Genomic DNA, 27,434 nt, shown 5'->3' on the forward strand with positions numbered 1-27,434 from the left:
GTAAAAACATCCCAAGGATGATCAATGGAAACAGGATGCACCTGAGCTCAATTTCAAGTCTCATAGCAAAGCATCTGATTACTTATGTAAATACGGTATTTGTTTTATTTTTTATAAATTAACACATCGGTTTTTGCTTTTATGGGGTATTGTGTGTATGTTGAGGCACTTTCTTCATTCATTTTAGAATAAAGCTTTAAAGTAACAAATTGTGCAAAAAGGGGTTTAACTACTCTCCGAATGCACTGTATGTGGTGCTATYGGTCACATTGGAAATTGAGATGAGATATGTTTTACTTCATGTCCTGTATTTGCATTGACTGCCATTGAAATATATTGGTAATAGGAAGACTGTAAAGTTGATGATATTGTGATGTAGCCTAAACAAGCTGACCCCAAATCTATCATGTCTTGTCCTGACCTATATAGCCTGATTGAAGCAGAGAATGATCTGTAGGTAATCACTTCCAAAGCCTGTATTCTGCCTGGATACAGATGCAACTCTCAAACAAACTTCTATACTACATATTCTAGCTATATACTGGAGTAATATACCAATAGGGATATAGACTACAACATAACTGGACTGTTGAAAATGTGCGTGTTCATTTTTGTGATCTTTAATTTTTTTAATAAAAAATACAAATTACTATTGTTTATTTTATTGCATATTACAAACCCATTCACAAATTACTGTCATATTTGTTACTGTTTCCTCTACACATATGTTACTCAGTATGCTATACGTTGTCTATTCTTATTCTTGAATAAAGTATGTTCTGCAAAACTAGCTTGTGACCTATCTGGCACTCAATAAGAAATCCACAGACGCTGGAGAACAGTCTGTCACACAACGAGAGAACAGTACATGGATTCTGAGCAGTCAGAAACATATAGTAACTTCAGTTCTCTTTATAGTCCTATTTCTGCTTAAAGCACAAAAGTCCCACAAGTCTTGTTAAATGTAGAAGCTTTCACATAGCGCCTAATACATGCTTCAATTAGTATTTAAAAATAGCTTGCATGAATACAAAACTCCTTGCAGTAACTCCGTAACATTGTTTCCTACATCTGTACATAAGAAAAGCACAGCAGAAGAATTCAAATACTTTCCCCAAGTAATAAATTAATGGAATGCGCCGTAGCATTTGGCATAAAGTTGATACATAAAAAATGTGACAAAATAAATTAGCAATTGATATTTAATCTGCCTGTTAGTGCCTTTGTGATTGTTTAACATTACATAATATTGTCAAGCATTAGGGACTCATCTTGTTAAGAGCGGGGTCAGGAACTTTGAATTCATGTTCCATCATGGACCAGATAATAGTCCGGAAAAGCAGCATTTCAACATGACCAATTGGTGAATGACCTAAAATCCTAAGAGATCATGTGGTCCAGACAGTCGTGAGCTCTCCCAAACTGGGTCACAATCTGAAGAGGAATATGCTGGGAAAAGGGGTCAATGGAAAGAGAATGTGTTCAACATCAAATAAAAGAACACAAAATTCTAGTTTCCATAGCTAGTAAACATATGTAGCCTTTTCTCCATTTCAGAATCCAGAGTTGGAACTCAACTCTTCTTCTACTCCATTAAATTATAGTATGAACAAATAAATATACACAGTGTGCAAACCATGACAGACTGACTAGGTGAATCCAGGTAAAAGCTATGATCCCTTATTGAGGTCACTTGTTAAATCCATTTAATCAGTGTAGATGAAAGGGAGGAGACAGCTTAAAGGATGCTTTTACTGCGACTGACTAGGTGCCAAATGTGTTCATTTCTGAAATTAGTAGATGTGTAAATGAGTTACATTACAAGATGTGAAACTATGTGCCTACAGAACAGAGCTATACCAATAGGTCCTGTTGTGTAGCGTGCCTGTGTGTTTATTGTCTAACTAACACATACATCATGTACCTCATATGTTAAGCAATCAACAGACTGCCCTTTCTATTATGTTCAGGATTAAGTTAGCTACATGACATATTGATCCCATAAACACACAGTGACACACTCAAAGCTCAGTGCACGTGACTGGGGTGAGACCATGAATCAAGAGGGTTGGGCCTAAACCGTGAGTCACAGCTTCCAACTGACTAAGGTATTGTTGTGATTGGCTAGAGTGAGTAGGGGGGCGTGGTAAATACAGGAAGCGGACAGCAGCCTGAGCACTGTGCTCCATCAGCAGGCAGTTGACTGCAGACAAGAAGTCCTCTGAGAGGGCTGGGGCCGGCCTCGTCAGGCCCAGCTCCCCCAGCCCTGCGTCCTGTGTCTGTTTCTGTCRGTACAGCTGCACCACAGAGTCCCAAGGCACTATCTTGATGGAGGCCCTGATCCTCAGCTTCCTCAACAGCTCCCGGAAGGTCTCCTCTTTAACCACCCAGCCCTGGTCGCTTGACTCTGCCTCCACACACAGAAATATTCTCATTCTGGCATGGCGCCATCTGCTGGCCATGTTGAGGACACACGCCATCTGCAGCAGGAAAAGGCTGCACACGTCAACAGAGGCTGCTGAGGTGCTGCCCGGACGCAGCAGGTTGAGGGGCCACACGTCGATGATCCTCCCAGCCCCGTCCATCTTGGTCCCCATGCTCTCCCCCTGCAGCTGGAAGAAGTAGCGGCCCAGACACACGTTCTTACTCATCTTGATGGRATCCGAGATGATTCCCACATACTCCTCTGGCGTGAGCCAGCGTGGACTCTCCACATGGCGGACTGGAGGGAAGTGGGCTTGCAGAGAGGGTAGATCTACCCCAAAATCATCCCCTCCGGCCTCTTCTGACTCATAGAAGGCAGGGTCTTGGAGGAAGTAGTCCTCAGGGGTGCAACTGTCATAGAACCCCAAGACCAGAGTGTTGGGCTTCATGCCGCCTTGAAGAGATAAAGAGTGAAGGAGGATAATCAAATGGATTAAAGAGTACATTGCTTGACGGGTTAAACTGTTTTATATTCCATTTTCCAAAGTAGTAATATTATTATTAATACAGTATGTCAATGCTCTTTACGACACAGTTGTGTGTGAAGAGGAGGAAAACAACAAACAATGATCCAGAATGGTAAATAGGAGGTTGTGTGACTCACCCAGGCCAGTGATGCGCAGCAGATGCTGTGTGCCCTGCCTCACAGAGGGGGACAGAGTCAGATCCACAAAGGCCTTCACTCCCAGCTTATCCACCAGACTCAGCCAGAAGTTATACTGCTGCTGGACAGGGTCTGAGGGCAGGGTGTCTGAAACAGAAGAGAGGCTGGATTGCCTGGATTCCCAAACAAGAGCAGAGCCAAACTAGTTTCCCTTAAATTTTCTATGGGGTCTGAAATGACTTGATTAAGATGAGCAAAAATGACTGAATAAAACAAATAATTCATATTCCTACACTGAGTATACAAAACATTAAGAACACCTCTTTCCCTGACATAGACTGACCAGGTAAATCCAGGTGAAAACTATGATCCCTTATTGATGTCACTATTGGAGACAGATTTTAAGATATTACAAGGGTCTTTTATACAGCTGAAACTTGTTTTAAATGCAAACAAAACACATTTTATGATTTTTAATAGGTTAAAAAAGTTGGTTGAAAATACACTTGCACTTACGAGCTTAGATGGTTTTCGAATTAATCAGGTCTCTGCATATAAATACTTAGGGATATGGTTGGATGATAAACTGTCTTTTAAAATGCATGTTGACGAACTGTAAATGGCTAAAAATCAAGCTAGGCTTCCTCTATAGAAACAGGACATGTTTGTCCTCTATAAATAGAAGACAAATTGTGCAAGCTACTTTTATGTCTGTTATAGATTATGGGGATATTATTTACATGCATGCTACGGCATCAACACTTAAATCGCTGGATGCTATTTATCATTGCGCACAGGTTTATTACGGGTGCTAGCTACAGTACTCACCACTGTGTTCTATATAAAAGTGTGGGTTGGACTTCGCTGTCCATGAGACGAGAACAACATACTCTCGTGTTTGTCTATAAAGCACTTCTGAATAAACTACCTTATTTATCATCACTCATCAATATTAGAATTATAATTCCTAAAACCAGGTCTCAAGCATGGATTACACTTGAGGCCCGTGCGATTTCCACAGAGTTGGGTATGGCTGCCTTTTCCTGTTACGCTCCTTGCCTATGGAATAGCCTGCATACTAAACTTAAACTTGAGACTCTTGTCCCCCTTGCCCATTTTAGATATTTATTGGAGGATTTTTATTTTTGTATTGCTTGTAACTGTTTCGGGTAATACAAGTTATTGTGCTGTTAGGGGAATAACCTATGTGTAAATGTAATAATCTGTTTGTCTTGTTTAGTTTCTTAATCATTGTACCTAAACTGTATGTGTAAACATGTATACACAGGGCCCAGCTGTAAAAGAGACCTTGGTCTCAGTCTGTGTTCCTTGTTAAAATAAAGGTATAATAACTTGTTAAATCCCCTTCAAATCATTGTAGATGAAGGGGAGATAGGTTAAATAAGGATTTTTAATAAGGATTTTTAAACCTCAAGACAATTGAGACACCGATTGTGTATGTGCACCATACAGGGTGAATGTGCACGATAAAAGATTTAAGTGCCTTTGAACAGGGTATGATAGTAGGTGCCAAGCGCACCGGTTTGTGTCAAGGACTGAAATGCTGCTGTGTTTTTCACGCTCAACAGTTTCCTGTGTGTATGAAGAATGGTCCACCACCCAAAAGACATCCAGCCAATTTGACACAACTGTGGGAAGCATTGGAATCAACATGGGGCAGCATCCCTGTGGAACGCTTTCAACACCTTGTAGAGTCCATGCCCTAACGAATTGAGGCTGTTCTGAGGACAAAAGGAGTTCCTAATATTTGGTATACTCAGTTGACATTTTATGCTCCCCCCCCCCCAAAAAAAAATCGGTAAATTATATTATTTTAAACTGATGCAATTGCTCAGATGGTAGGGGTCAATATGATTGACACCACTTTTTTCAATGCCTGACCTTGCGAGGATAACAGCACTGAGCCTTTTCTCAAAATGTTTTATGAGCTGGAGAACACTTTGGAAGGGATCTTAGACCATTCCTCCATATAGAATCCTTCCGGATCGTTGTTATCCTTCGTCTGCGCTTATGGACTCCCCTCTTCAATTCAAACRGCAGGTTTCCAATGGGTTTCAAGTCTGGCGACTGAAAAGGCCATGGCAAAATGTTGATTTTGTGGTCAATTAACAATTTCTTTGTAGGTACTGATGTGTGCTCTGGGTTATTGTCGTGCTGGAAGATCCGCAAGTGCTCAAGGTTCAGCCTCTGTCCTGGTACTGGGTAAAGTTTATGATGCCATTGACCTTAACAAGGGCCCCAGGACCAGAGAAAGCAAAATAGCCCCACAACATCAAAGAATCACAACCACATTTTAAAGTAGATATGGGGTTCTTTTCTGCTTATGCATTCTTATTATGAAGCCAAACCCACCACTAGTGTGCATGGCCTAAAAGCTCAATTTTTATGTCATCTGACTGTTTCCAATCCAAGTGCCAATGTCATTTAGCAAACTCCAGGTGTTTACATTTGTTGGATAACATAAAAATAGAGCAGCTCTTAGCATTAGTATAAAATAATTTCCCAATTTTTGGAGCATACAATATAGCTCAGTATTTTAACTATATATTTTATACCGTATGTTTTGCACATCTTTTAGCAAGGGTGTCAATCATTTTGGACCCCAGAAATATCACACTCAGATTACTCCTTTTGTAATCAAATAGTGGAAGCTTTAGGTTTCATGCAGTCATAAAAATTACAAGCATTTATTGTAAGAGTCATAATTCTATGATACCACTGGCACCAGAACCCCAGTCACGGTCCCTATAATGTTACCCAGATCTCCCAGCTTCACGTGTCCCAGCACAAACAGGCCGCCCTTCTTCAGCTGATTGACAAAGTTGATGAGCTGGCAGGAGGAGCGAGGGTTGGCCACCATCAACAACACCTGGGGCCTCCAGAACTTCACATGGTCCTTCCTCACGTCCAGCATCAGCAGATACTTACGCACCTACAGGAGAGGGGGAATGGGGGAAAGTAGATTCAAAGCACCAAGAATGACAGCGGTGACACCCCAGGGTCCTGTTAAGTGGGGAACACCGTAGCAAAATATTTTGCATCAGAAAACCTAAATCTGTTTTCTAAACTGAACACCTTCAGATAGTTCTTCACCGTTTCAAAATGATTCCTCCCTGCTGAACATGGGTGGAACTGGCCCATGAGCACATGTTTGCTTTGGTACAAGTATATGCGTGTGGTGTGTGTGCGCGTGTCTCCATGTGTGGGTACCTGATGGAAGATAAGAGCCTGGCTGATGTATCCCCAGCTGCTGGTGGGTGATCTGTAGTGCAGGAAGAGCAACAGCAGCAAGAGGAGGATGATGCTGGCTGAAGAGTAGACAGGATTAATGACAAACATCATCACCAGACAGCTCAGAATGCCCAGCAGACATGTGTGCCAGGAGAACACCTGGAAGGTGGGCCTGGGGAGATAGAATGGCAAGGGAAACCGGGGAAAGGTGAAAGACAGGTAAAAACTAGACTGGACAATGATGGTCAAAAGTATTCCAGATAAACGCTACTTCACTAAGGACAACGACATCAAAACACAAAAAGAGGAGCATCAGCGCAAGGTCATTGTCTTCTTTTTAAAAATCAGATTGTACAACATGATACTAGMATCTGATTACCTGAAGTTGGGGGCCGATGCCCATTCCAGAGCCAGACAGGCCAAGTCGACAGCAGCATAGGCCAGCAGGTAGAACACTGTCACAAGGCCAGCTATGGCATTAAGTTGGCCTGCAAACACCACACACTGCAACACAGTCACACCAAAGACACTGTCTCAGAGCCTGTTTAAAATTCCAAAATAAACTGTCAATACGATACACACGTCCTCTCATCACCTGTGCCAACCCCCAGGTGTATAGCACTGCCACCCATGGGTTACCAGAGCTGGAAGTGATAGCAGCAGGAGCCAATGGAAAACCTATGGGTAACATCAACATTACATCAACATTATGCTCCTTATTCTGTGTCAGCCCAAAACATGTCCTTTGCTCTGTTACTCTTTGCGAAACGTGTTCAACAACATCCTTACCAAACAGCTGGTCCAGTGCAAGGGCATGGAGGATCCGGGACGCCCCAATCAGAGAGCACATGGCTGCTGATAGGGCGGAACAGTAGATCCCAATGGTTACAAATGGCGGCCAAATGTTTATACGCTGGAAGAACCCGTAATCCTGAACCAACAGGGTCCTACACAAAATACATTAATTAGTTGACTATTTAAAGTATATAGTAGCTACAGTATGATGAATATTCGGGCAGTCAATTATGAGCAAATTAGATAGATGACAGAGTTCCCACCACTCCCAGCCTCATCCATTCAGACCTTTCACATGTGGAGCTGGCCAGGATGAAGAGCAGGACATAGACTATGCAGGTGTAGAGGACTGCAATAATGGTGCCTTTGGGAATGGCAGCACTGGGGTTCTTCAGCTCTCCTACAGACAACAGATTAAGGGAAAGATAGTTGAACATGTCAAGTTTGAGTCTGTATGTGAAGCTTAATAKGATGTTAACTAACGGAAGTAAAATATTCCATTACCTTTAGTCAGAATGCATATGGCACAGGTAAAGTAACAGCTACACTGAGTATACAAAACTTTAACAACTGCTCTTTCCATGACAGACTGACCAGGTGAAAGCTATGCTCCATTATTGAGGTCACTTGTTAAATCCACTTAAATCAGTGTAGATGAGGGGKAGGGGACAGCTTAAAGATTGACTTTCAAGGTTGTGTATGTGTGCCATTCAGAGGGTGAATGGGAAAGACAAAAGATTTAAGCGCCTTTGAACAGGGTATGCTAGTAGGTGCCAAGCGCACCGGTTTGTGTCAAGAACTGCAACAATGCTGGGTTTCACCCTCAACAGTTTCCCGTCTGTATCAAGAATGGTCCACCACCCAAAGGACATTAGCCAACTTGACACAACTGTGGGAAGCATTGGAGTCAACATAGGCCAGCATCCCTGTGGAACGCTTTCAACACCTTGTAGAGTCTATGCCCTGACGAATTGAGGCTGTTCTGAGGGCAAAAGGGGGGGGGTATACTCAGTATGATGCGTGTGGAGAGTACCTGACATATTGGCTCCGGCCATGATTCCGGTACAGCTGGTGAACATGACAGCGAACACGGAGGCGAATGACATTACTTTACCGGTGCTATAGTCCACAGTGTAGCTCGCTGAAGAGGAAAAAGAGGAAGAACACCATTGCTATTACAGCTCTTTTTCAAACCATAAAACTAACAACTCTATACATGTACAGTTTCACCTCCCCATCAAGGCTTACTACTCCTATAATGCATCTGAAATATGACCCCAGACAGACAGTACTCACAGCCCAGGTTGTCCCTCAGTGTTGTGCCGTTGAAGCCTGTGTAGCTGGCGTTGTAGGTGAGGGTCTGGTTGCCAGGGCCCTGGTGGGAGATGAGGAAGTTTAGGGGCGTGGTCAGCGCCAGGGGGCTGATGTAGATGGACAGCAAGGAGATGGTCACCACCAGCAGGATGAGAAAGGAGGTGCGGGCGAAGATGTGGGCGCCCACTAGGCACACCAACAGAACCAGCAGGAGAACTATGGAAGAGTACAGCACTGTGTACCAGTAGCCCTGGGGAAGCACCCGCAATGCAGAGGACGACGCTAGAGTGGGAGGTGGACAAAGAGGACAAGATAAAACACTGGGTGGAATGACTCATTTGAATGCATGTGGCACCAACATTCTAAGAAATATTATATAGAATTTGTTTTCAGCAAAAGTACAAAATCTTGGCATGCTTGGAATTTTAAGTATTAGGCCTTAAACTAGTAATTATAGAATGTCAAGACTAACCTGGATCCTGACCAAATATGTCAAGTATGGCCTCTACCAGACCAAGCACATACACTCCACACGCGCACACCTTAGCAAGGAAGAACATGAGGCCAATGCTTCCTCCAAACTCTGGGCCCAACGATCGACTGATCATGACTGGCAGACATTAGGTCAAGGGTTTAAATATTACTGATCTGGTGTGCTTCATTAATAAAGGTTAGCAAAGTCACTCTGCTCAGCTGGTTAAATCACAAAGTCACTCTGCTCAGCTGGTTAAATCACAAAGTCACTCTGCTCAGCTGGTTAAATCACATGATGCACACCAGATGTTGTCATCAGTGTATTCAGATGATGTAATCCAAAACACTTATCTTCTATCTTTTTGACTACAAAACATAAACACCCACTGGCTGGCACTATGATGATGTTAGGGTGGTTCTGGACATGATGAATATGAGGTTGAAAATAATGAAATTTCCCGTTAGAGATATAAGGGCTAGAATTGTCTATAAAATAATGTGGCATCAAGTTTGACTAGTAAGAACTTTTAAACTGCACTCATACTTCAGACCAATACACATTTGCAAAATACAATACCTTCAGAAAGTATTCACACCCCTTGACTTTTTCGACATTGTTGTGTTACAGCCTGAATTTAAAATGGATTAAATTGAGATTTTTTTGTCACTGGCTACACACAATACCCCATAATGTCAAAGTGATGATTATGTTTTTAGAAATGTTTACAAATTAATCAAATCTGAAAAGCTGAAATGTCTTGAGTCAATAAGTATTCAACCCCTTTGTTATAGCAGTTCAGGAGTAAAACTTAGCATAACAAAATAAGTTGCATGGACTGTGTGCAATAAGTGTTTAACATCATTTTTTAATGACTGCCTCATCTCTGTACCCCACACATACAGATAATTGTAAGGTCCCTCAGTCGAGTAGTGAATATCAAACACAGATTCAAACACAAAGACCAGGGAGGCTTTACAAGGCCTCGCAAAGGGCACCTATTGGTAGATGTTTTTTTTCTTTTAGAAAGCAGACATTGAATATCCCTTTGAGAATGGTGAAGTTATTACACTTTGGATGGTAAATCAATAAACCTAGTTACTACATAGATAAGGTCTCTACAAAGGTACACAAATTGCGCCGACAGAGAGGGCTGCCGTGCTTCTAGCGCATTATAAAAAAACAAAATACTGCAAAGTTTCCTGTTTTATTTCTTACATTATTAGCCCAGAAATATTTTGGTGTTATTGCATACAGCCGGGAAGAACTATTGGATATCAGAGCGGCGGTAACTCACCAGCACTACCAGAATTACGACCAGGAATACGACATTCCCGAATCGGATACTCTGTTCGTAGCCCCCAGGGCAATTGAACTGATTCCAGAGGCCGATCCAAAACACCGCCGGAGGAGGATAGGTACTCGGAGTGGTCTTCTAGTCCGACTTAGGAGGCGCGCACACCACCCACCGCTTCCAAGTATATTACTCGCTAATGTTTAGTCTCTGGATAATAACGTTTACGAGCTCAGGGAGTGGATTTCCTTCCAGAGAGACATAAGGGATTGCAACATACTCTTTTTCACGAAAACATGACTCTCTCGGGATATACTGTCTGAGTCCGTTCAGCCAGTTGGGTTCTCAGTTTATCGCGCAGAAAGGAATAAATATCTCTCCAGGAAGAAGAATTGCGGGGTTATATGTGTCAAGATGAACTACTCATAGTGTGATTGTGATAACATACAGAAACTCAAGTCCTTTTGTTAACCCGACCTAGAATACTTCACAATCAAATGCCGACAGTATTATCGCCCAAGAGAATTCTCTTCAGTTATAGTCACAGCCGTGTATAACCCCCTCAAGCCGATACCACAAAGGCCCTCAAAGAACTGCACTGTACTTTATGTAAACTGGAAACCATATCCTGAGCCCGCGTTTATTGTAGCTGGGGATTTTAACAAAGCAAATTTGAGAAAAAGCCTGCAGAAGTTCTATCAACACATTGACTGTAGTACTCGCACTGCTCAAACACTCGACCACTGCTACTCCAACTTCCGGGATGCCTACAAGGCCCTCCTTTCCGCAAATCTGATCACGACTCCATTTTGCTCCTCACTTACTATAGGCAGAAACTCAAAACAGGAAGTACCCATGCTAAGGACTATTCAACAGTGGTCTGACAAATCGGAATCCACGCTTCAAGATTATTTTGATCACGCGGACTGGGATATGTTCCAGGTAGTCTCCGAGAACAATATTGACGAATACACTGACGGTGACTGAGTTTATTAGGAAGAGTATAGGAGATGTTGTACCCACTGTGACTAATAAAACTTACCCCAACCAGAAGCCGTGGAGAGTTTGCAGCATTCACGCAAAACTGAAAGCGCGAACCATCATATTTAACCATGGCAAGGTGATTCCCTCTGTAAGGCAATCCAACAGGCAAAACGTCAGTATAGAGACAAAGTGGAGTCGCAATTCAATGGCTCAAACCTGAAACGTATGTGGCAGGGTCTACAGAAAATCACGGACTACAAAGGGACACCGAAGTCTTGCTTCCGGACAAGTTAACAACGTCGCCCGCTTTGAGGATAACAGTGCCACCGACGAGGCCCGCTAACAAGGACTGAGGGCTCTCCTTCTCCGTGGCCGACGTGAGTAAGACATTTAAGCGTGTTAACCCTCGCAAGGCTGCCGGCCCAGATGGCATCCCAAGCCGCGTCCTCAGTGCATGCGCAGACCAACTGGCTGGAGTGTTTACAAACATATTCAATCTCTCCCTTTCCCAGTCTACTGTCCCCACATGCTTCAAGATGTCCACCATTGCTTTCTTGGGTACAGGAACAAAGGTAACTGAACTAAATGACTATCGCCCCATAGCACTCACTTCTGCCATCATGAAGTGATTTGAGAGACTAGTCAAGGATCATATCACCTTACCTGCTAACCTAGACCCACTTCAATTTGCTTACCGCCCCAATAGATCCACAGACGATGCAATCGACATCACACTGCCCTGTCCCATCTGGACAAGAGGAATACCTATGTAAGAATGCAGTTCATTGACTATAGCTCAGCATTCAACACCATAGTACCCTCCAAGCTCATCATTAAGCTTGAGGCCATGAGTCTGAACCCCGCCTGTGCAACTGGGTCCTGGACTTCCTGACAGGCCGCCCCCAGGTGGTGAAGGTAGGAAAAAACAAGGATGCGTGCTTAGCCCCCTCCTGTACTCTCTGTTCACCCATGACTGTGTGGCCACGCACGCCTCCAACTCAATCAAGTTTGCAGACGACAACAGTAGGCTTGATTACCAACAATGACGAGACAGCCTACAGGGAGGAGGTGAGGGCCCTGGAAGTGTGGTGCCAGGAAAATAACCTATCACCCAACGTCTACAAAACAAGTGATAGGTTATTTTAGACTTCAGGAAACAGCAGAGGGAGCACCCCCCCCCATCCACATTGACGGGACAGCAGTGGAGAAGGTGGAAAGATTCCTTGGCGTACACATCACTGACAAACTGAAATGGTCCACCCACACAGACAGTGTGGTGAAAAAGGCGCAACAGCTTGGAACCTAAAACCCTCACAAACTTTTACAGATGCACAATTGAGAGCATCCTGTCGTGCTGTATCACCGCCTGCTTTGGCAACTGCACCGCCCGCAACTGCAGGGCTCTCCAGAGGGTGGTGCTGTCTGCCCAATACATCACCGGGAGCAAACTACCTGCCCTCCAGGACACCTACAGCACCCAAAATCACAGGAAGGTCAAAAAGATCATCATGGACAACAACCACCCGAGCCACTGCCTGTTCACCCCACTATAATCCAGAAGGCAAGGTCAGTACAGGTGCATCAAAGKTGGGACCGAGAGACTGAAAAACAGCTTCTAGCTCAAGGCCATCAGACTGTTTAATAGTTTTAAATAGCCGTCACTAGCACATTAGAGGCTGCTGCCCTATATACATAGACTTGGAATCACTGGCCACTTTAATAATGGAACACTATTCACTTTAATAACGTTTACATATTTTGCATTACCCATCTCCAGTGGCGATTTTAGCATGTAAATCTTGGTGGTGCAAGACAAACATTTTGTGGGATGCATGCCAACAAAGTCACTACACAACATGAAACAATACATGAATTGCACTATACCACTGCTACCGCCCCAATAGGTCCACAGACAATGCATTCACCATCACACTGCCCTATCCCATCTGGACAAGAGGAATACCTATGTAAGAATGCTGTTCATTGACTACAGCTCAGCATTCAACACCATAGTACCCTCCAAACTCATCATTAAGCTTGAGACCCTGGGTCTCGACCCCACCCTGTGCAACTGGGTCCTGGACTTCTTGGCGGGCCGCCCCAGGTGGTAAAAGTAGGAAACAACATCTCCACTCCGCTGACCCTCAACACTGGGACCCCACAAGGGTGCGTTCTCAGCCCTCCTGTACTTCCTGTTCATCTACGACTGCGTGGCCATGCACGCCTCCAACTCAATCATCAAGTTTGCAGACGATACAACATTGGTAGGCTWGATTACCAACAACGACGAGACAGCCTACAGGGAGGAGGTGAGGGCCCTCGGAGTGTGGTGTCAGGAAAATAACCTCTTACTCAATGTCAGCAAAACAAAAGAGATGATCGTGGACTTCAGGAAACAGCAAAGGGAACACCCCTCTATCCACAATGACAGGACAGCAGTGGAGAAGGTGGACATTTAAGTTCCTCTGTGTTCATATCACAGACAAACTGAAATGGTCCACACAGACAGTGTGGTGAAGAAGGCGCAACAGCGCCTCTRCAACCTCAGGAGGCTGAAAAAAATGTGGCTTGTCACCAACAACCCTCACTAACTTTTACAGGTGCACAATTGAGAGCATCCTGTCGGGCTGTATCATCGCCTGGAATGGCAACTGCACCGCCCACAACCTCAAGGCTCTCCAGAGGGTTGTGCGATCCGCACAACGCATCACCGGGGGCAAACTACCCACCCTCCAGGACACCTACAACACCCGATGTCACAGGAAGGCAAAAAGATCATCAAGGACATTAACCACCCGAGCCACTGCCTGTTCACCCCGCTTCCATCCAGAAGGCAAGGTCAGTACAGGTGCATCAAAGCTGAAAAACTGCTTCTATCGCAAGGCCATCAGATTGTTAAACAGCCATCACTAGCACAGAGAGGCGGCTGCCTACCTACAGACTTGATATCATTGCCCACTTTAATAAATGGAATACTAGTCCCTTTAATAATGCCACGTTAAGAATTTTTAGATATCTAACATTACTCATCTCATATGTATATATAATGTACTGTATTCTTCACTATCCATTCTTTACTATCTATTGCATCTTAGCCGCTCTGTCACTGCTCATCCATATATTTTATACTTATATATTCTTATCCCATTCCTTTACTAGATTGTGTGTATTAGGTTTTGTTGTGGAATTGTTAGATATTACCTGTTAGATACTGCTGCATTGTCAGATCTAGAAGCATAAGCATTTTTCTACACTCGCAATAACATCTGCTAACCATGTGCATGTGACCAATAACATTTGATTTGATACACCTGGCTATGAGCGGAGCCTGGCAGCGAAACAGTTCATTCAGCCTCATTTACTGCCTTTAAAAAAAAAACATAGCTAATATAGCTGACTTGCTTAATAAACAAATGTGGTTTCTACTGACAATTGAGATGTACAAACTATGTCAGAAGGGGACGACAAGCGGATAAATGGCAATCCGTCATTTCGATTAAGACAATGAGCGAGCTAGGACGGACGTAGTCAATATAACTATTTGTTCAGCACTTTTGAAATGTACAGCGACAGAATTCAGAACATGGGCCGTTCTTACAGTGTTCTCCCTGTACACCAAGTCAGAACCGTAGGATAAATAAAGGGGGGATATAAGCAGACAATGAAAGCTCTTACAATATCCGATGATGACATTTCTCACAAACAGGTTATAGGCTACACGTACACCACCAAGTCAGAACAGTAGGTGAAATTAAGAGGTGAAAATAGACCAAATTATTGGGGTGAGGCACATGGGCTACTAACAGCTTACTACACAACATACACTTAGTATTACTTTCTTAGCTACAGTATACATATCTCCCTGACATATTACATAATTTATGCAGCAGCATACAAGACATTTTTGGACTCACCTTGTTGTGCTGTGCTCACTTGAACAGAAAGGTGGTGCGGCGGTCCTTCGTGGGCAAATTTTGTCATCAAAGTCTGGCATTCTCTGGATTTATGGTGCTTTCAAGACAACTTGGAACTCTGAGAAAAAAAGTTTAACCATGATGACGTCAGTGATCTTCAGGTCGTAGCTCTAGAAAAGGCCCGAGTTCCGATTTACAATTCCGAGTTGGATGAAAAATCAAAACATATTTTCCCTGTCGTAGCTCGTTTTTCCCCCCGAGTTCCCAGTTGTCTTGAACTCACTAAAGTCAAACTTTGCAATTCCGGGTTAACAGTTGTTTTGAGCGCAGCACAAATAACGCTTCATTGACAGCATGGCCAATCTTGAATGTTTATAATAGGAAAATATACCCTTAATCTTAGATTTGGGACCACACAGCCACTCCACTGTGAAAAGCAGGCTAATGATTGCGGCTCAATACTCCGTATTTTCTGCTGGCTTGCCCCACCACCACAGAAAGCACTGAGCTAGGCTGAAACACCTGCATGTTGGAGCTGCCTTACTCAGAAATCAAAAAAGAGACCATGTTTGTATGCAGGTTTATTAACTCGATTATATATTTGTATTTTTTTTTACATTGTTGGCAAACTGATGTGTGACACATATTAWTGCCAAAAGAACATGCAAAACAGGCAAGACCCCAAACATTATTTTTTTTGCTAAAAATGTGGGCCTCAAACAGAGTCCCACCTGCCCTGAATGACGGGTCGCCACTGCTCATCTCATATGTATATACTGTATTCTATCCAACTGTATCTTAGTCTATGCCGCTCTGACATTGCTCACCCAAATATTTATATATTCTTAATTCCATTCCTTTACTTTAGATGTGTGTATTGTGAAATTGTTAGATATTGCGGTTAGCTATTACTGCACTGTTAGAGCTAGAAACACAAGCATTTCCCTACATCCGCAATAACATCTGCTAAACACATGTACGTGATAAATACAATTTGATTTTAATTTGATTTACAGGCATCCTTCCTAACTCAGTTGCCAGAAAGGAAGGAAACCGCTCACGGATTTCACCATAAATCCAATGGTGACTAAAAAAGTTACAGAGTTGAATGGCTGTGACAGGAGAAAACTGAGGATGGATCAACAACATTGTCGTTACGCAACAATACTAACCTACTTGACAGAGTGAAAAGAAGGAAGCCTGTACACAAAAATATTTAAAAAACATACATCCTGTTTGCAACAAGGCACTAAAGTAATACTGCAAAAAAAATGTGGCAAAGAAATTACGTTTTTGCACTGAATACAAAGTGTTATGTTTGGGCCAAATCCATACACTCTCCATATTTTCAAGTATAGTGGTGGCTGCATCATGTTTTGGGTATGCTTGTGTCATGACGTTGGCCTGGGGGTAGGTTTATGACAGTCATAAATACCTCTTTCCCCCTTTTTCCCTCTCCCTACTATACTGATGTGACATAAGAAAACCCCTTGGTTAACATAGAGATTCTGGGAACATCAGAAGTTGGGGGGAAATGAACTATATTCTGGTAATCCGACCAACTGAACATATGCGGTGGTACTTAAGGTATATTATGTCAGTTCGGTTGCCCTCTGACACATTCTCATCAATGATAGAATGACATAAACTCTACTGTGGAAAGTCTAAACATCAGAGGTATCAGATTCACATGGAATTGTTGTTTAATTCAAATGTTTGAATATGAAATTATTTGTGAAGAGATTAAATGTAATTTTAGCTTCCAAATGAGAGATTTGGATTTTCATAAGTTTGGGCCTCTGCTCAACCAGTGGCCCGCCCCTGTGAAGAGACATGGGTWARAAACTTTTCAGACACACCCCTCTCCCTCCACTATATKAAGRCATTGACAAAAATATAACRTTCRGTTCCGAGGAMATGAGGGTGACGATCCCATGTCAGAATGGTTCAGATAATAACTACAGAACTAAGCCAACATCAGCATGAACTTTGGTTGTGAATGGTATGAACTTTGAACTCGTATTCACTACAGAAATTATACCTCCTAGCCGTTGAGTTAGCAACAGCTGCTACAAACGCAGGTTAGGAAGGACAGTCAGAGTATCCCGTCTACTACACAACGACGTTACTACAACGTATCCAGTGACCACCAGAGACATTCTTCAAAGGACAGAGGACTCGGTTTGGCAACACGGTCTTCCATCTACCACCAACCTACTGAAGCGCAGCTCAGAGTAAATATTTATTGCATTTTCCTTTTCCAAATGGGCGGTAATTTAGAATGCATAAGATACTGTATTTACGATAGCACAGCTTCGCCTCTGTTCCAGTCTACCGCTCTTTCACTAAAACCCAGCCCCCTTTCCTTTGTGTAACAAGCTGTCATATCTGTTCCGCCCGCTAGGGACGTTTTCCTTTATGACGGTAATTTGTAATCAAGTTATGATTTAATTGTGTATGTGTGATTCTGTGTGATTAGTTAGGTATTTAGTAAATAAATAATTAAACCCAATTTTGTATTGCTGATTCAACTTGTTAGCCAGGATTCTTGCAGATAACCAAGAATTTACAACTTTCAGAATATGAGACTGAAGAAAGATGACGATTGATGTTGACTGCTATTGATGTAAAATATTGCTAAATCTTTAAGAGTTTATTCGGAAGATAACYGCTCTKTAAATATTKTTTRGTGGTGRCCGACTCTCTAGTTAATTACATGTACCCGATTAGCTCAATCAGGTGATATTAATTACGGAGAAAGTATTTTATAGAATAGCATGTCATAGCAATTAATCCGGCATAGCCAAAGACACGACACTTGTAATTGTTAAGGACTGGGGAGATTTTCAGGATAAAAAATGAACAGAATGGAGCTAAGCACATGTAAAATCCTAGCGGAAAACCTGATTGAGTCTGCTTTCCATCAGACACTGGGAGATGAATTCACCTTTCAGCAGGACAATAACCCAAAAACACAGGGCCAAAATCTACATGGGAGTTGCTTACGAAGAAGACAGTGAATGTTCCTGAGTGACCAAGTTACAGTTTTGACTTAAATCTGCTTGAAAGTCTATGGCAAGCCCTGAAAATGGTTGTTTAGCAATGATGGACAATGAATTTGACAGAGCTTAAAGAATTTTGACAAGAATAAATGGGCAAATGTTGCACAATCCAGGTGTATAAAGCTCTTAGAGACGTACCCAGAAAGACTCACAGCTGAAATCGCTGCCAAAGGTGCTTCTACAAAGTATTAACTCAGGGGTGTGAATACTTACAGTACCAGTCAAAAGTTTGGACACACCTACTCATTCAAGGGTTTTTCTTTATTTTTTACTATTTTCTACATTGTAGAATAAAAGTGAAGACATCAAAACTATGAAATWACACATATGGAATCATGTAGTAACCAAAAAGTGTTCAACAATATTTTAGATTCTTCAAAGTATCCACCCTTTGCCTTGATGACAGCTTTGCACACTCTTGGCATTCTCTCAACCAGGTTCACCTGGAATGCTTTTCCAACAGTCTTGAAGGAGTTCCCACATATGCTGAGCACTTGTTGGCTGCTTTTCCTTCACTCTGCGGTACAACTCATCCTAAACCACCTCAATTGGGTTGAGGTCAGGTGATTGTGGAGGCCAGGTCATCAGATGCAGCACTCCATCTCTCTCCTTCTTGGTCAAATAGCCCTTACACAGCCTGGAGGTGTGTTAGGTCATTGTCCTGTTGAAAAACAAATGATAGTCCCAATAAGACCAAACCAGATGGGATGGCGTATCGCTGCAGAATGCTGTTGTAGCCATGCTGGTTAAGTGTGCCTTGAATTGTAAATAAATCATAGACAGTGTCACCAGCAAAGCACCCCCACACCATCTCCTCCATGCTTCACAGTGAGAACCACACGTGGAGATCATCCGTTCACCTACTTCGCGTCTCACAAAGACACGGCGGTTGGAACCAAAAATATCAAATTTGGACTCATCAGAACAAAGGACAGATTTCCACCGGTTTAATGTCCTTTGGTTGTGTTTCTTGGCCCAAGCAAGTCTCTTCTTTCTTAATGGTGTCCTTTAGTAGTGGTTTCTTTGCAGCAATTCGACCATGAAGGCCTGATTCACGGAGTCTCCTCTGAACAGTTGATGTTGAGATGTGTCTGTTACTAGAACTCTGAAGCATTTATTTGGCCTGCAATTTCTAAGGCTGGTAACTCAAATGAACTTATCCTCTGCAGCAGAGGTAACTCTGGGTCTTCCTTTCCTGTGGCAGTCCTCATGAGAGCCAGTTTCATCATAGCACTTGATGTTTTTTTGCGACTGCACTTGAAGAAACTTTCAAAGTTCTTGAAATTTTCCGGATTAACTGAACTCAATTAATTAATGAATTAATGATGGAATGTCGTTTCTCTTTGCTTATTTGAGCTGTTCTTACCATAATATGGACTTGTTCTTTTACCAAATAGGGCTATCTTCTGTATACCACCCCTACCTTGTCAGAACACAACTGATTGGCTCAAACGCATTAAGATGGAAAGAAATTCCACAAATTAACAAGGACTACATGTTAATTGAAACGCATTCCAGGTGACTGACTACCTCATGAAAATGTTTGAGAATGCCAAGAGTGTGTAAAGCTGTTATCAATGAAGAATCTCAAATATATTTGATTTGCTTAACACTTTTTTGGTAACTACATGATTCCATGTGTTATTTCATAGTTTTGATGTCTTTACTATTATTCTACAATGTAGAAAGTAGTAAAAATAAAGAAAAACCCTGGAATGAGTCGGTGTGTCCAAACTTTAGACTTGTACTGTATGTAAATTACATATTTCTGTAATTAATTTTTTATAAATTTGCTAACATTTATAAAAACATGTTTTCACTTTGTCATTGCGGGGTATTATGTGTTGATGGGTGAGAGAAAAAAAATCAATTGAACCTATTTTGAATTCAGGCTGTAACACAACAAAATGTGGAATAAGTCAACGGGTATGAATACCTTCTGAGGGCACTGTATAGGTTTTTTTGTGGTGTGAGAAAGAACCAGAGTTAAGGATACAATAGGCCCCGCCTCCCTGCACAGCACCATTGGTGGAAATAGCACAGATGGACAAGATGGTGAGGGAGATAATGGTGTAGGCTACAAGCAGCATCACAAGACCCTGCAAGAGCCCCGCATGGCCAACCACAAACCCTATGGGGAAACATCATTATACAGTATTAGTATTGTTACAGGAACACAATACAGTAGACTAATGCATTCACACAGTTACACACATACACCTTCTTAAAAATATCTAGCATAGCTTGGAGCCAACAAGCATCACTGTATGTTGCATGGTGAATAATTCCACATTCACAGTCTATATTTGTATATGTCTGACATCGATGCTGCACTCACCAGTTCTGAGGAAGAGGACAATGCTGAACATGGAGAGGACGGTGGGCACTATCACCCCGAAGAATGTGTTGAGTTTTCGGGGTACAGCATTAGGAGTGCTGGCCTCCCCAGTGCCCTCGGACCCCCCCATGCCACATACTGCTGTGTCTACAGACAGACCACAAACCCCATGGGCGAGGAGGGGTGCGTGTTCATTAGACATGGCCTTCGGGAGAAGCCTATTGTATATTTAGATGGTCTAGACGTCCTTTTTTGTAACCCTGTTAAAATGTTGACATTCTTTGTATAAATTAGATTATAAAAATAAATTGGTAACAAAACTGACAATTTGACAGATTACTGAAAACATATTTACGAAAAATAGTAGGTTTTACAAACAAAAAATAACGGGAGAGGGGAGGGTTTTACATTGGAAAAACAACATCTTCAGGCTACGATCCACCAGAAAAAGTCTAAATAAATAGCATACTTCAATGACGCGCGAGTTAAAACACTTGACTACACAACACAACACATCATGCAACATCAACATACACCATATTGTATTTGTTACAAATTAACAAGAGTTACGCGATAGTATCGAGTTGACGTTTCTTTCATGTATCCAAAAAGGGGAAGTGGAGCTGTGACACAGAACGGTTCTTGGTGAGGTCATGCAACAATTCAAACTCGCAATTCCGTACACTTGGTGTTTGACTAATGATAACATTTTTGTTTACTTTGCAATCATGGCTATTGTAGCTATAGCCAGATGAAATCAGCCACTCACCTATTCTCCGTCAGTGGGAATAAGCGCGCGCACTTCCGGTTGTTAAACACTCACCGTCTGCATCTGGCTGCCTACTGTAGCCCACTGCTCCGTTATTTCAGTTTACAGCTGAATGATCTCTGCAAGTTATCACAAAGTAATATAAAAGCATACACAACTGTGCTTTGTTAGTTGATCTAACTAGATTAGAAAACTACTGGCTATAGTTAGCATAGGCTACAGATAAATTCTCCAATAGCTCATAAAAGGTAGAAATTATAATGCCGCAATCTGACCAGTTTTCATTCAAATCTACATGCGTATTCCCCCTATTACAATGAACATTGACCTACTTGCACACTCATCTAGTTACTTGCTATTTGTTATGTGCTGGTCACGGGACAGTAAAAACTGTTCATGTGACTGCCAAAAAGGGGAGGGTGAAAATCTGTCTGTAGCTAGGTTTCCATCCAATTGGCGACAGATTTTCATGCGAATATTCTAAACTGCGCATAAAAACAATATGCGCATTTTCCCACCAGAGATGTATTTCTATCAAATTGATAGAACATGTGCGTGATGACGTTGTGCACATACAAATACCGTTTGCGATTAAATTCCCATGWACCGAATAAAAAATACAAGTTAAATGGGTTTCCAACTCTACTGATGGTTTTCTCACAAACGTGCGCTCTAGCTAACAATTGCTGCTAACAAATAGCTAACCTGCACACTTGTGGCTAGAGCGCATGTGTAACCTACATGAGATTATTATGGCCAAAAGAGCGAGATTTTTTATTTTTCTTAAACGGCAGCAAAACATCGATTATTATGTCACCAGAATAAAATCATCACTTTCACCACCCTGTGAATGTCATCATCATGTATTTAATCTGTAGTGGTGGAAAAAGTATCCAATCTTCATACTTGATTAAAAGTTWAAAAAATGCCTGAAGTAAAAGTCACCCAATAAAATACTACTTCAGTAAAAGTCTAAAAGTATTACATTTTGAACATACTTAAGTATAAAAGTAAAAGTATAAATAATTTCAAATTCATTATATTAAGCTAAACAGACAGCAACATGTTTTTTTATATTTACGGATAGTCGGCGGCACCCTCCAAAATTCAGACATCATTTACAAACGAAGCATGTGTGTTTAGTGAGACCACCAGATCAATGGCAGTAGTGATGACCATGGCTGTTCTATTGGTAAGTGCGTGAATTGGACCATTTTCCTGTCCCGCTAAGCATTCAAAATGTAACGACTAGGCCTACTTTTGTGTGTTAGGGAAAATGTATGGAGTAAAAAGTCATTATTTTCTTTAGGAATGTAGTGAAGTAAAAGTTGTCAAAAACATAAATAGTAAAGTACTGATACCCCAAAAAATTACTTTAGTACTTTAAATTATTGTTACATACACTAAATATACAACATTATGTGGAGGAATAAGCAGCCTGTAAGGTGCGCCTGGTTTACCTATCAAATTCTAGATTTACAATTACTTTATTTCCCCAAATGGTTTGTAATGTGAGTGATGTCAATTCAGGTACATACAAACCCATTGTGCTGATTTTACAATATCCTTTTAAGTGATAATACAGTAAATGAGATTTTTTTCTCCACAGATGTGTGGTGTTGCCCAGTCCTCCACCTACCTGTTCGAGTTAAAGACCAGAGAGGTGAAAAGAGCAGGTTGGTAGAGAGGAGAGGATGGGTTAGGGGTGCGTTTGACCGAGACTGTCGCATCCCCCCCATGTGTCCTGTCAAGAGTGCTGATCCACATTGCACAAATAAACGTCAGAGAAATAAAAGTCGGAGAGACACTGTCTGTCTTCAACACATTGCATTTGTTGCACAGAGCAAAGATACAGTGCCTTGCAAAAGTATTCATCCCACTTGGCGTTMTTCCTATTTTGTTGCATTACAACCTGTAATTTAAATTGATTTTTATTTGGATTTCATGTAATGGACATACACAAAATAGTCCAAATTGGTGAAGTGAAATGAAGAAAATAACTTCTTAAAAAAAAAACGGGAGAGTGGTGCGTGCATATGTATTCACCCCCTTTGCTATGAAGCCCCTAAATAAGATCTGGTGCAACCAATTACCTTCAGAAGTCACATAATTTGTTAAATTAAGTCCACCTATGTGCAATCTAAGTGTTACATGACCTGTCACATGATCTCAGTATTTATACACCTGTTCTGAAAGGCCCCAGAGTCTGCAACACCACTAAGCAAGGGGCACCACCAAGCATGCGGCACCATGAAGACCAAGGAGCTCTCCAAACAGGTCAGGGACAAAGTTGTGGAGAAGTACAGATCAGGGTTGGGTTATAAAAAAATATCAGAAACTTGAAACATCCCACAGAGCACCATTAAATCCATTATAAAAAATTTAAAGAATATGGCACCACAACAAACCTGCCAAGAGAGGGCCGCCCACCAAAACTCACGGACCAGGCAAGGAGAGCATTAACCAGAGAGGCAACAAAGAGACCAAAGATAACCCTGAAGGAGCTGCAAAGCTCCACAGCAGAGATGGGAGTATCTGTCCATAGGACCACTATAATCCATACACTCCACAGAGCTGGGCTTTATGGAAGAGTGGCCAGAAAAATGCCATTGCTTAAAGAAAAAAATAAGCAAACATGTTTGGTGTTCGCCAAAAGGCATGTGGGAGACTCCCCAAACATATGGAAGAAGGTACTCTGGTCAGATGAGACTAAAATTGAGCTTTTTGGCCATCAAGGAAAACYRTATGTCTGYCGRAAACCCAACWCCTCTCATCACCCCGAGAACACCATTCCCACAGTGAAGCATGGTGGTGGCAGCATCATGCTGTGGGGATGTGTCTCCTCGGTAGGGACTGGGAAACTGGTCAGAATTGAAGGAATGATGGATGGTGCTAAATACAGGGAAATTCTTGAGGGAAACCTGTTTCAGTCTTCCAGAGATTTGAGACTGGGATGGAGGTTCACCTTCCAGCAGGACAATGACCATAAGCATACTGCTAAAGCAACACTCGACTGGTTTAAGGGTAAACATTTAAATGTCTTGGAATGGCCTAGTCAAAGCCCAGAACTCAATCCAATTGAGAATCTGTGGTATGACTTAAGATTGCTGTACACCAGCGGAACCCATCCAACTTGAAGGAGCTGGAGCAGTTTTGCCTTGAAAAACAGGCAAAAATCCCAGTGTTTAGATGTGTCAAGCCTTTGAGACATACCCCAAGAGACTTGCAGCTGTAATTTCTGCAAAAGGTTGCTCTACAAAGTATTGACTTTTGGGGGGTGAATAGTTATGCACGCMCATGTTTTTTTGTTTGTCTTATTCCTTGTTTGTTTCACAATAAAAAATATTTTTCATCTTCAAAGTGGTAGACATGTTGTGTACATCAAATGATACAAACCCCCCCAAAAATAAATTTTTATTCAAGGTTGTAAGGCAACAAAATAGGAAAAATGCCAAGGGGGGTGAATACTTTCGCAAGCCACTGTACATTTAAATAAGAGTTTATTAAATGTACTGTAGAGCATATGTGGGAAACAGTATGGATAAATAAAGGGGTATTACAATCATATACCAAAATATCAAATACACTTCAAATTAGTGGATTTTGCTATTTCAGCCACATGACAGGTGTATAAAATCGAGCACATAGCAATGCAATCTCCAAAGACAAACAGTAGAATGGCCTTACTGAGGATTTCAGTGACTTTCAACGTGGCACCATCATATGATGCCACCTTCCCAAAAGTCATTTCGTAAAATGTCTGCCCTGCAAGAGCTGTCCCGGTCAATGGCAAGTGCTGTTATTGTGAAGTGGAAACGTCTAGGAGCAACAACGGCTCAGCCGCAAAGTGGCAGGCCACGCAAGCTCACAGAACGGGACCGCCAAATGCTGAAACACGTAAAAAATATTCCACATTCCATATTCCGACAATAGTCCACATACTTTTGGTCATGTAGCATACTTTATGCCACTGTTCATCTGTAGTCTAATAAGCTGCACGCTTTCCAGACGAGTCGTAGTGGGAGGACCACACACCATATCAAGTTTACTTTGATATGATGGTTATTATATCAATATATGCGCATAAAGGCGTTTCCACCGCCATAATTCGCATAATTAATTTTACCGACACAAAAAGATCCTACCATGTTGAACAAACAAATTATCTGTCAGCATTTATAAAATTGTACCAAAACGTCCTGTTTCCATCGCAGCTGTCGTTATTATTTTTTATATGGTATGACTTTACCTGCATAAAAACTGTGGATGGAAATGTGGTTTATGATGAAAACACAACAAATACAGTACCAGTCAAAAGTTTTTCTTTATTTTTACAATTTTCTACTTTGTAGAATGATAGTGAAGACATCAACACTATTAAATAACACATATGGAATCATGTGGTAACCAATTAAGTGTTAAACAAATCAAAATATATTTTAGATTTTAGGCCTGATTCAGTCTCCTCTGAACAGTTGATGTTGAGATGTGTCTGTTACTTGAACTCTGTGAAGCATTTATTTGGGCTGCAATCTGAGGTGCAGTTATCTCTAATAAACATATCCTCTGCAGCTGAGGTAACTCTGGGTCTTCCTTTCCTGTGGCAGTCCTCATGGAGAGCTAGTTTCATCATAGTACTTGGTTTTTACAACTGCACTTGAAGAAACTTTCAAAGTTTCAGGATGGACTTTTATTTTTTGTATTTAACTAGGCAAGTCAGTTAAGAAAAAATTCTTATTTACAATGATGGCCTAGGAACAGTGGGTTAAGTGCCTTGTTCAGGGGCAGAACAGATTTTTACCTTGTCAGCTCAGGGATTCGATCCAACCTTTCGGTTACTGGCCCAACGCTCTAACCACTAGGCTATCTGACTGACCTTTGTCTTAAAGTAATTATGGACTGTCATTTCTCTTTGCTTATTTGAGCAGTTCTTGCCATGATACGGACTTGGTCTGTTACCAAATAGGGCTATCTTCTGTATACCAACCCTACCTTGTCACAACACAACTGATTGGCTCAAATGCATTAGGGAAAGAAATTCCACAAATTAACTTAAGCCACACCTGTTAATTGAAATGCATTCCAGGTGACTACCTCATGAAGCTGGTTGAGAGAATGCCAAGCATGTGCAAAGCTGTCATCAAGGCAAAGGGTGGCTACTTTGAAGAATCTTTCATCTAAAATATATTTAGATTTTTTTCACACTTTTTTGGTTACTACATGATTCCATGTGTTATTCATAGCTGARGTCTTCACTATTATTCTACAATGTAGAACAATCTTGCTGTTACATGATTGTACAAAACACAGGGCCCTAGATGAGCAATGCCAGACAGCAAGGGCAGGGTAGTATAGTTATCTGCGTTTTATGATGTGTAGAACATATTGTAATAACCATATTTTATAATTAATAAACTTGGTGTCTAGTGTACTGTTTATGAAGTCATATTTTAATGTAACAATATTAAACAAAATAATCCAATAACACTCTGAAAATGTGACTTTTTATTGGTAAATCAAAAATGTACAAAATAAATTCATTCCTGTTCAAAATGAACAGGCTAATGAAAACAATATACAACCGAAGCATCACTTTAAATACATATTTTCCKTTCAGTTTTGGCTTTATAATTATAGTGTTAAACTGTTGATAAAGATCTGCATTTAATACCAACAAAAACACTTAATTTCTGTATTGTGCTATCAACTCAGCCAAAGTGTTCTCTATTTCCATTTTACCAGGTGTGTGTAGTTAACGAAAATCAACCCTTGATGCCAAACTGTTGTATAAACCTTTCCAGGTGGAATCTGCAGACCTGCTCCTATCTGTGACTGCATAATGAACACCCTTTTATGCCAATTAAGAACATTGTGAACAAGCAGTAATAGAAATAGATTATTCTTTACTTGTTTTTCGTATTTTACCCTCCTTTCTCCCCAAATTTCGATCTTGTCGCGTCGCTGCAACTCCCCAACGGGCTCAGGAGAGGCGAAGGTGGAGTCATGCGTCCTCCGAAACATGACCTGCCTAATCGCGTTCCTTAACACCCGCCAAATTAAGCCGGAAGCCAGCTGCACCAATGTGTTGGGGGAAAAACGGTTCAACTGGCAACCGGAGTCAGTCCGCAGGCACACGGCCCGCCACTAGGAAT

General features: G+C 41.6%; 1 protein-coding gene across 4 annotated transcripts; it reads right to left on the minus strand.

The window, feature by feature from the left end:
* Positions 1–646: 646 nt before the first annotated feature.
* Positions 647–21,656, minus strand: LOC111980751 (solute carrier family 12 member 9). Of its 4 annotated transcripts, none has more exons than XM_024011694.3 (14): positions 21,615–21,656; positions 21,283–21,401; positions 20,514–20,773; positions 20,172–20,306; positions 8,922–9,059; positions 8,432–8,731; positions 8,169–8,276; positions 7,424–7,535; positions 6,936–7,287; positions 6,720–6,844; positions 6,320–6,512; positions 5,867–6,041; positions 3,089–3,235; positions 647–2,878 (listed from the first exon to the last, which is right to left on the minus strand). In XM_024011694.3, exons 3-14 carry the CDS (start codon positions 20,713–20,715, stop codon positions 2,022–2,024), a joined length of 2,844 nt encoding a protein of 947 aa, XP_023867462.1. In that variant the 5' UTR covers positions 20,716–20,773; positions 21,283–21,401; positions 21,615–21,656; the 3' UTR covers positions 647–2,021. The 4 variants fall into 4 exon arrangements, with proteins under 4 accessions (XP_023867462.1, XP_023867464.1, XP_023867463.1 ...); XM_024011696.2 differs by lacking the exon at positions 21,615–21,656 and having other exon boundaries at positions 6,936–7,018; positions 7,130–7,287; positions 21,283–21,608; XM_024011695.2 differs by lacking the exon at positions 21,615–21,656 and having other exon boundaries at positions 21,337–21,608.
* Positions 21,657–27,434: the final 5,778 nt, after the last annotated feature.

Source organism: Salvelinus sp. IW2-2015, linkage group LG20, assembly GCF_002910315.2.
Source record: "Salvelinus sp. IW2-2015 linkage group LG20, ASM291031v2, whole genome shotgun sequence".
Taxonomy (NCBI): Eukaryota; Metazoa; Chordata; class Actinopteri; order Salmoniformes; family Salmonidae; genus Salvelinus; species Salvelinus sp. IW2-2015.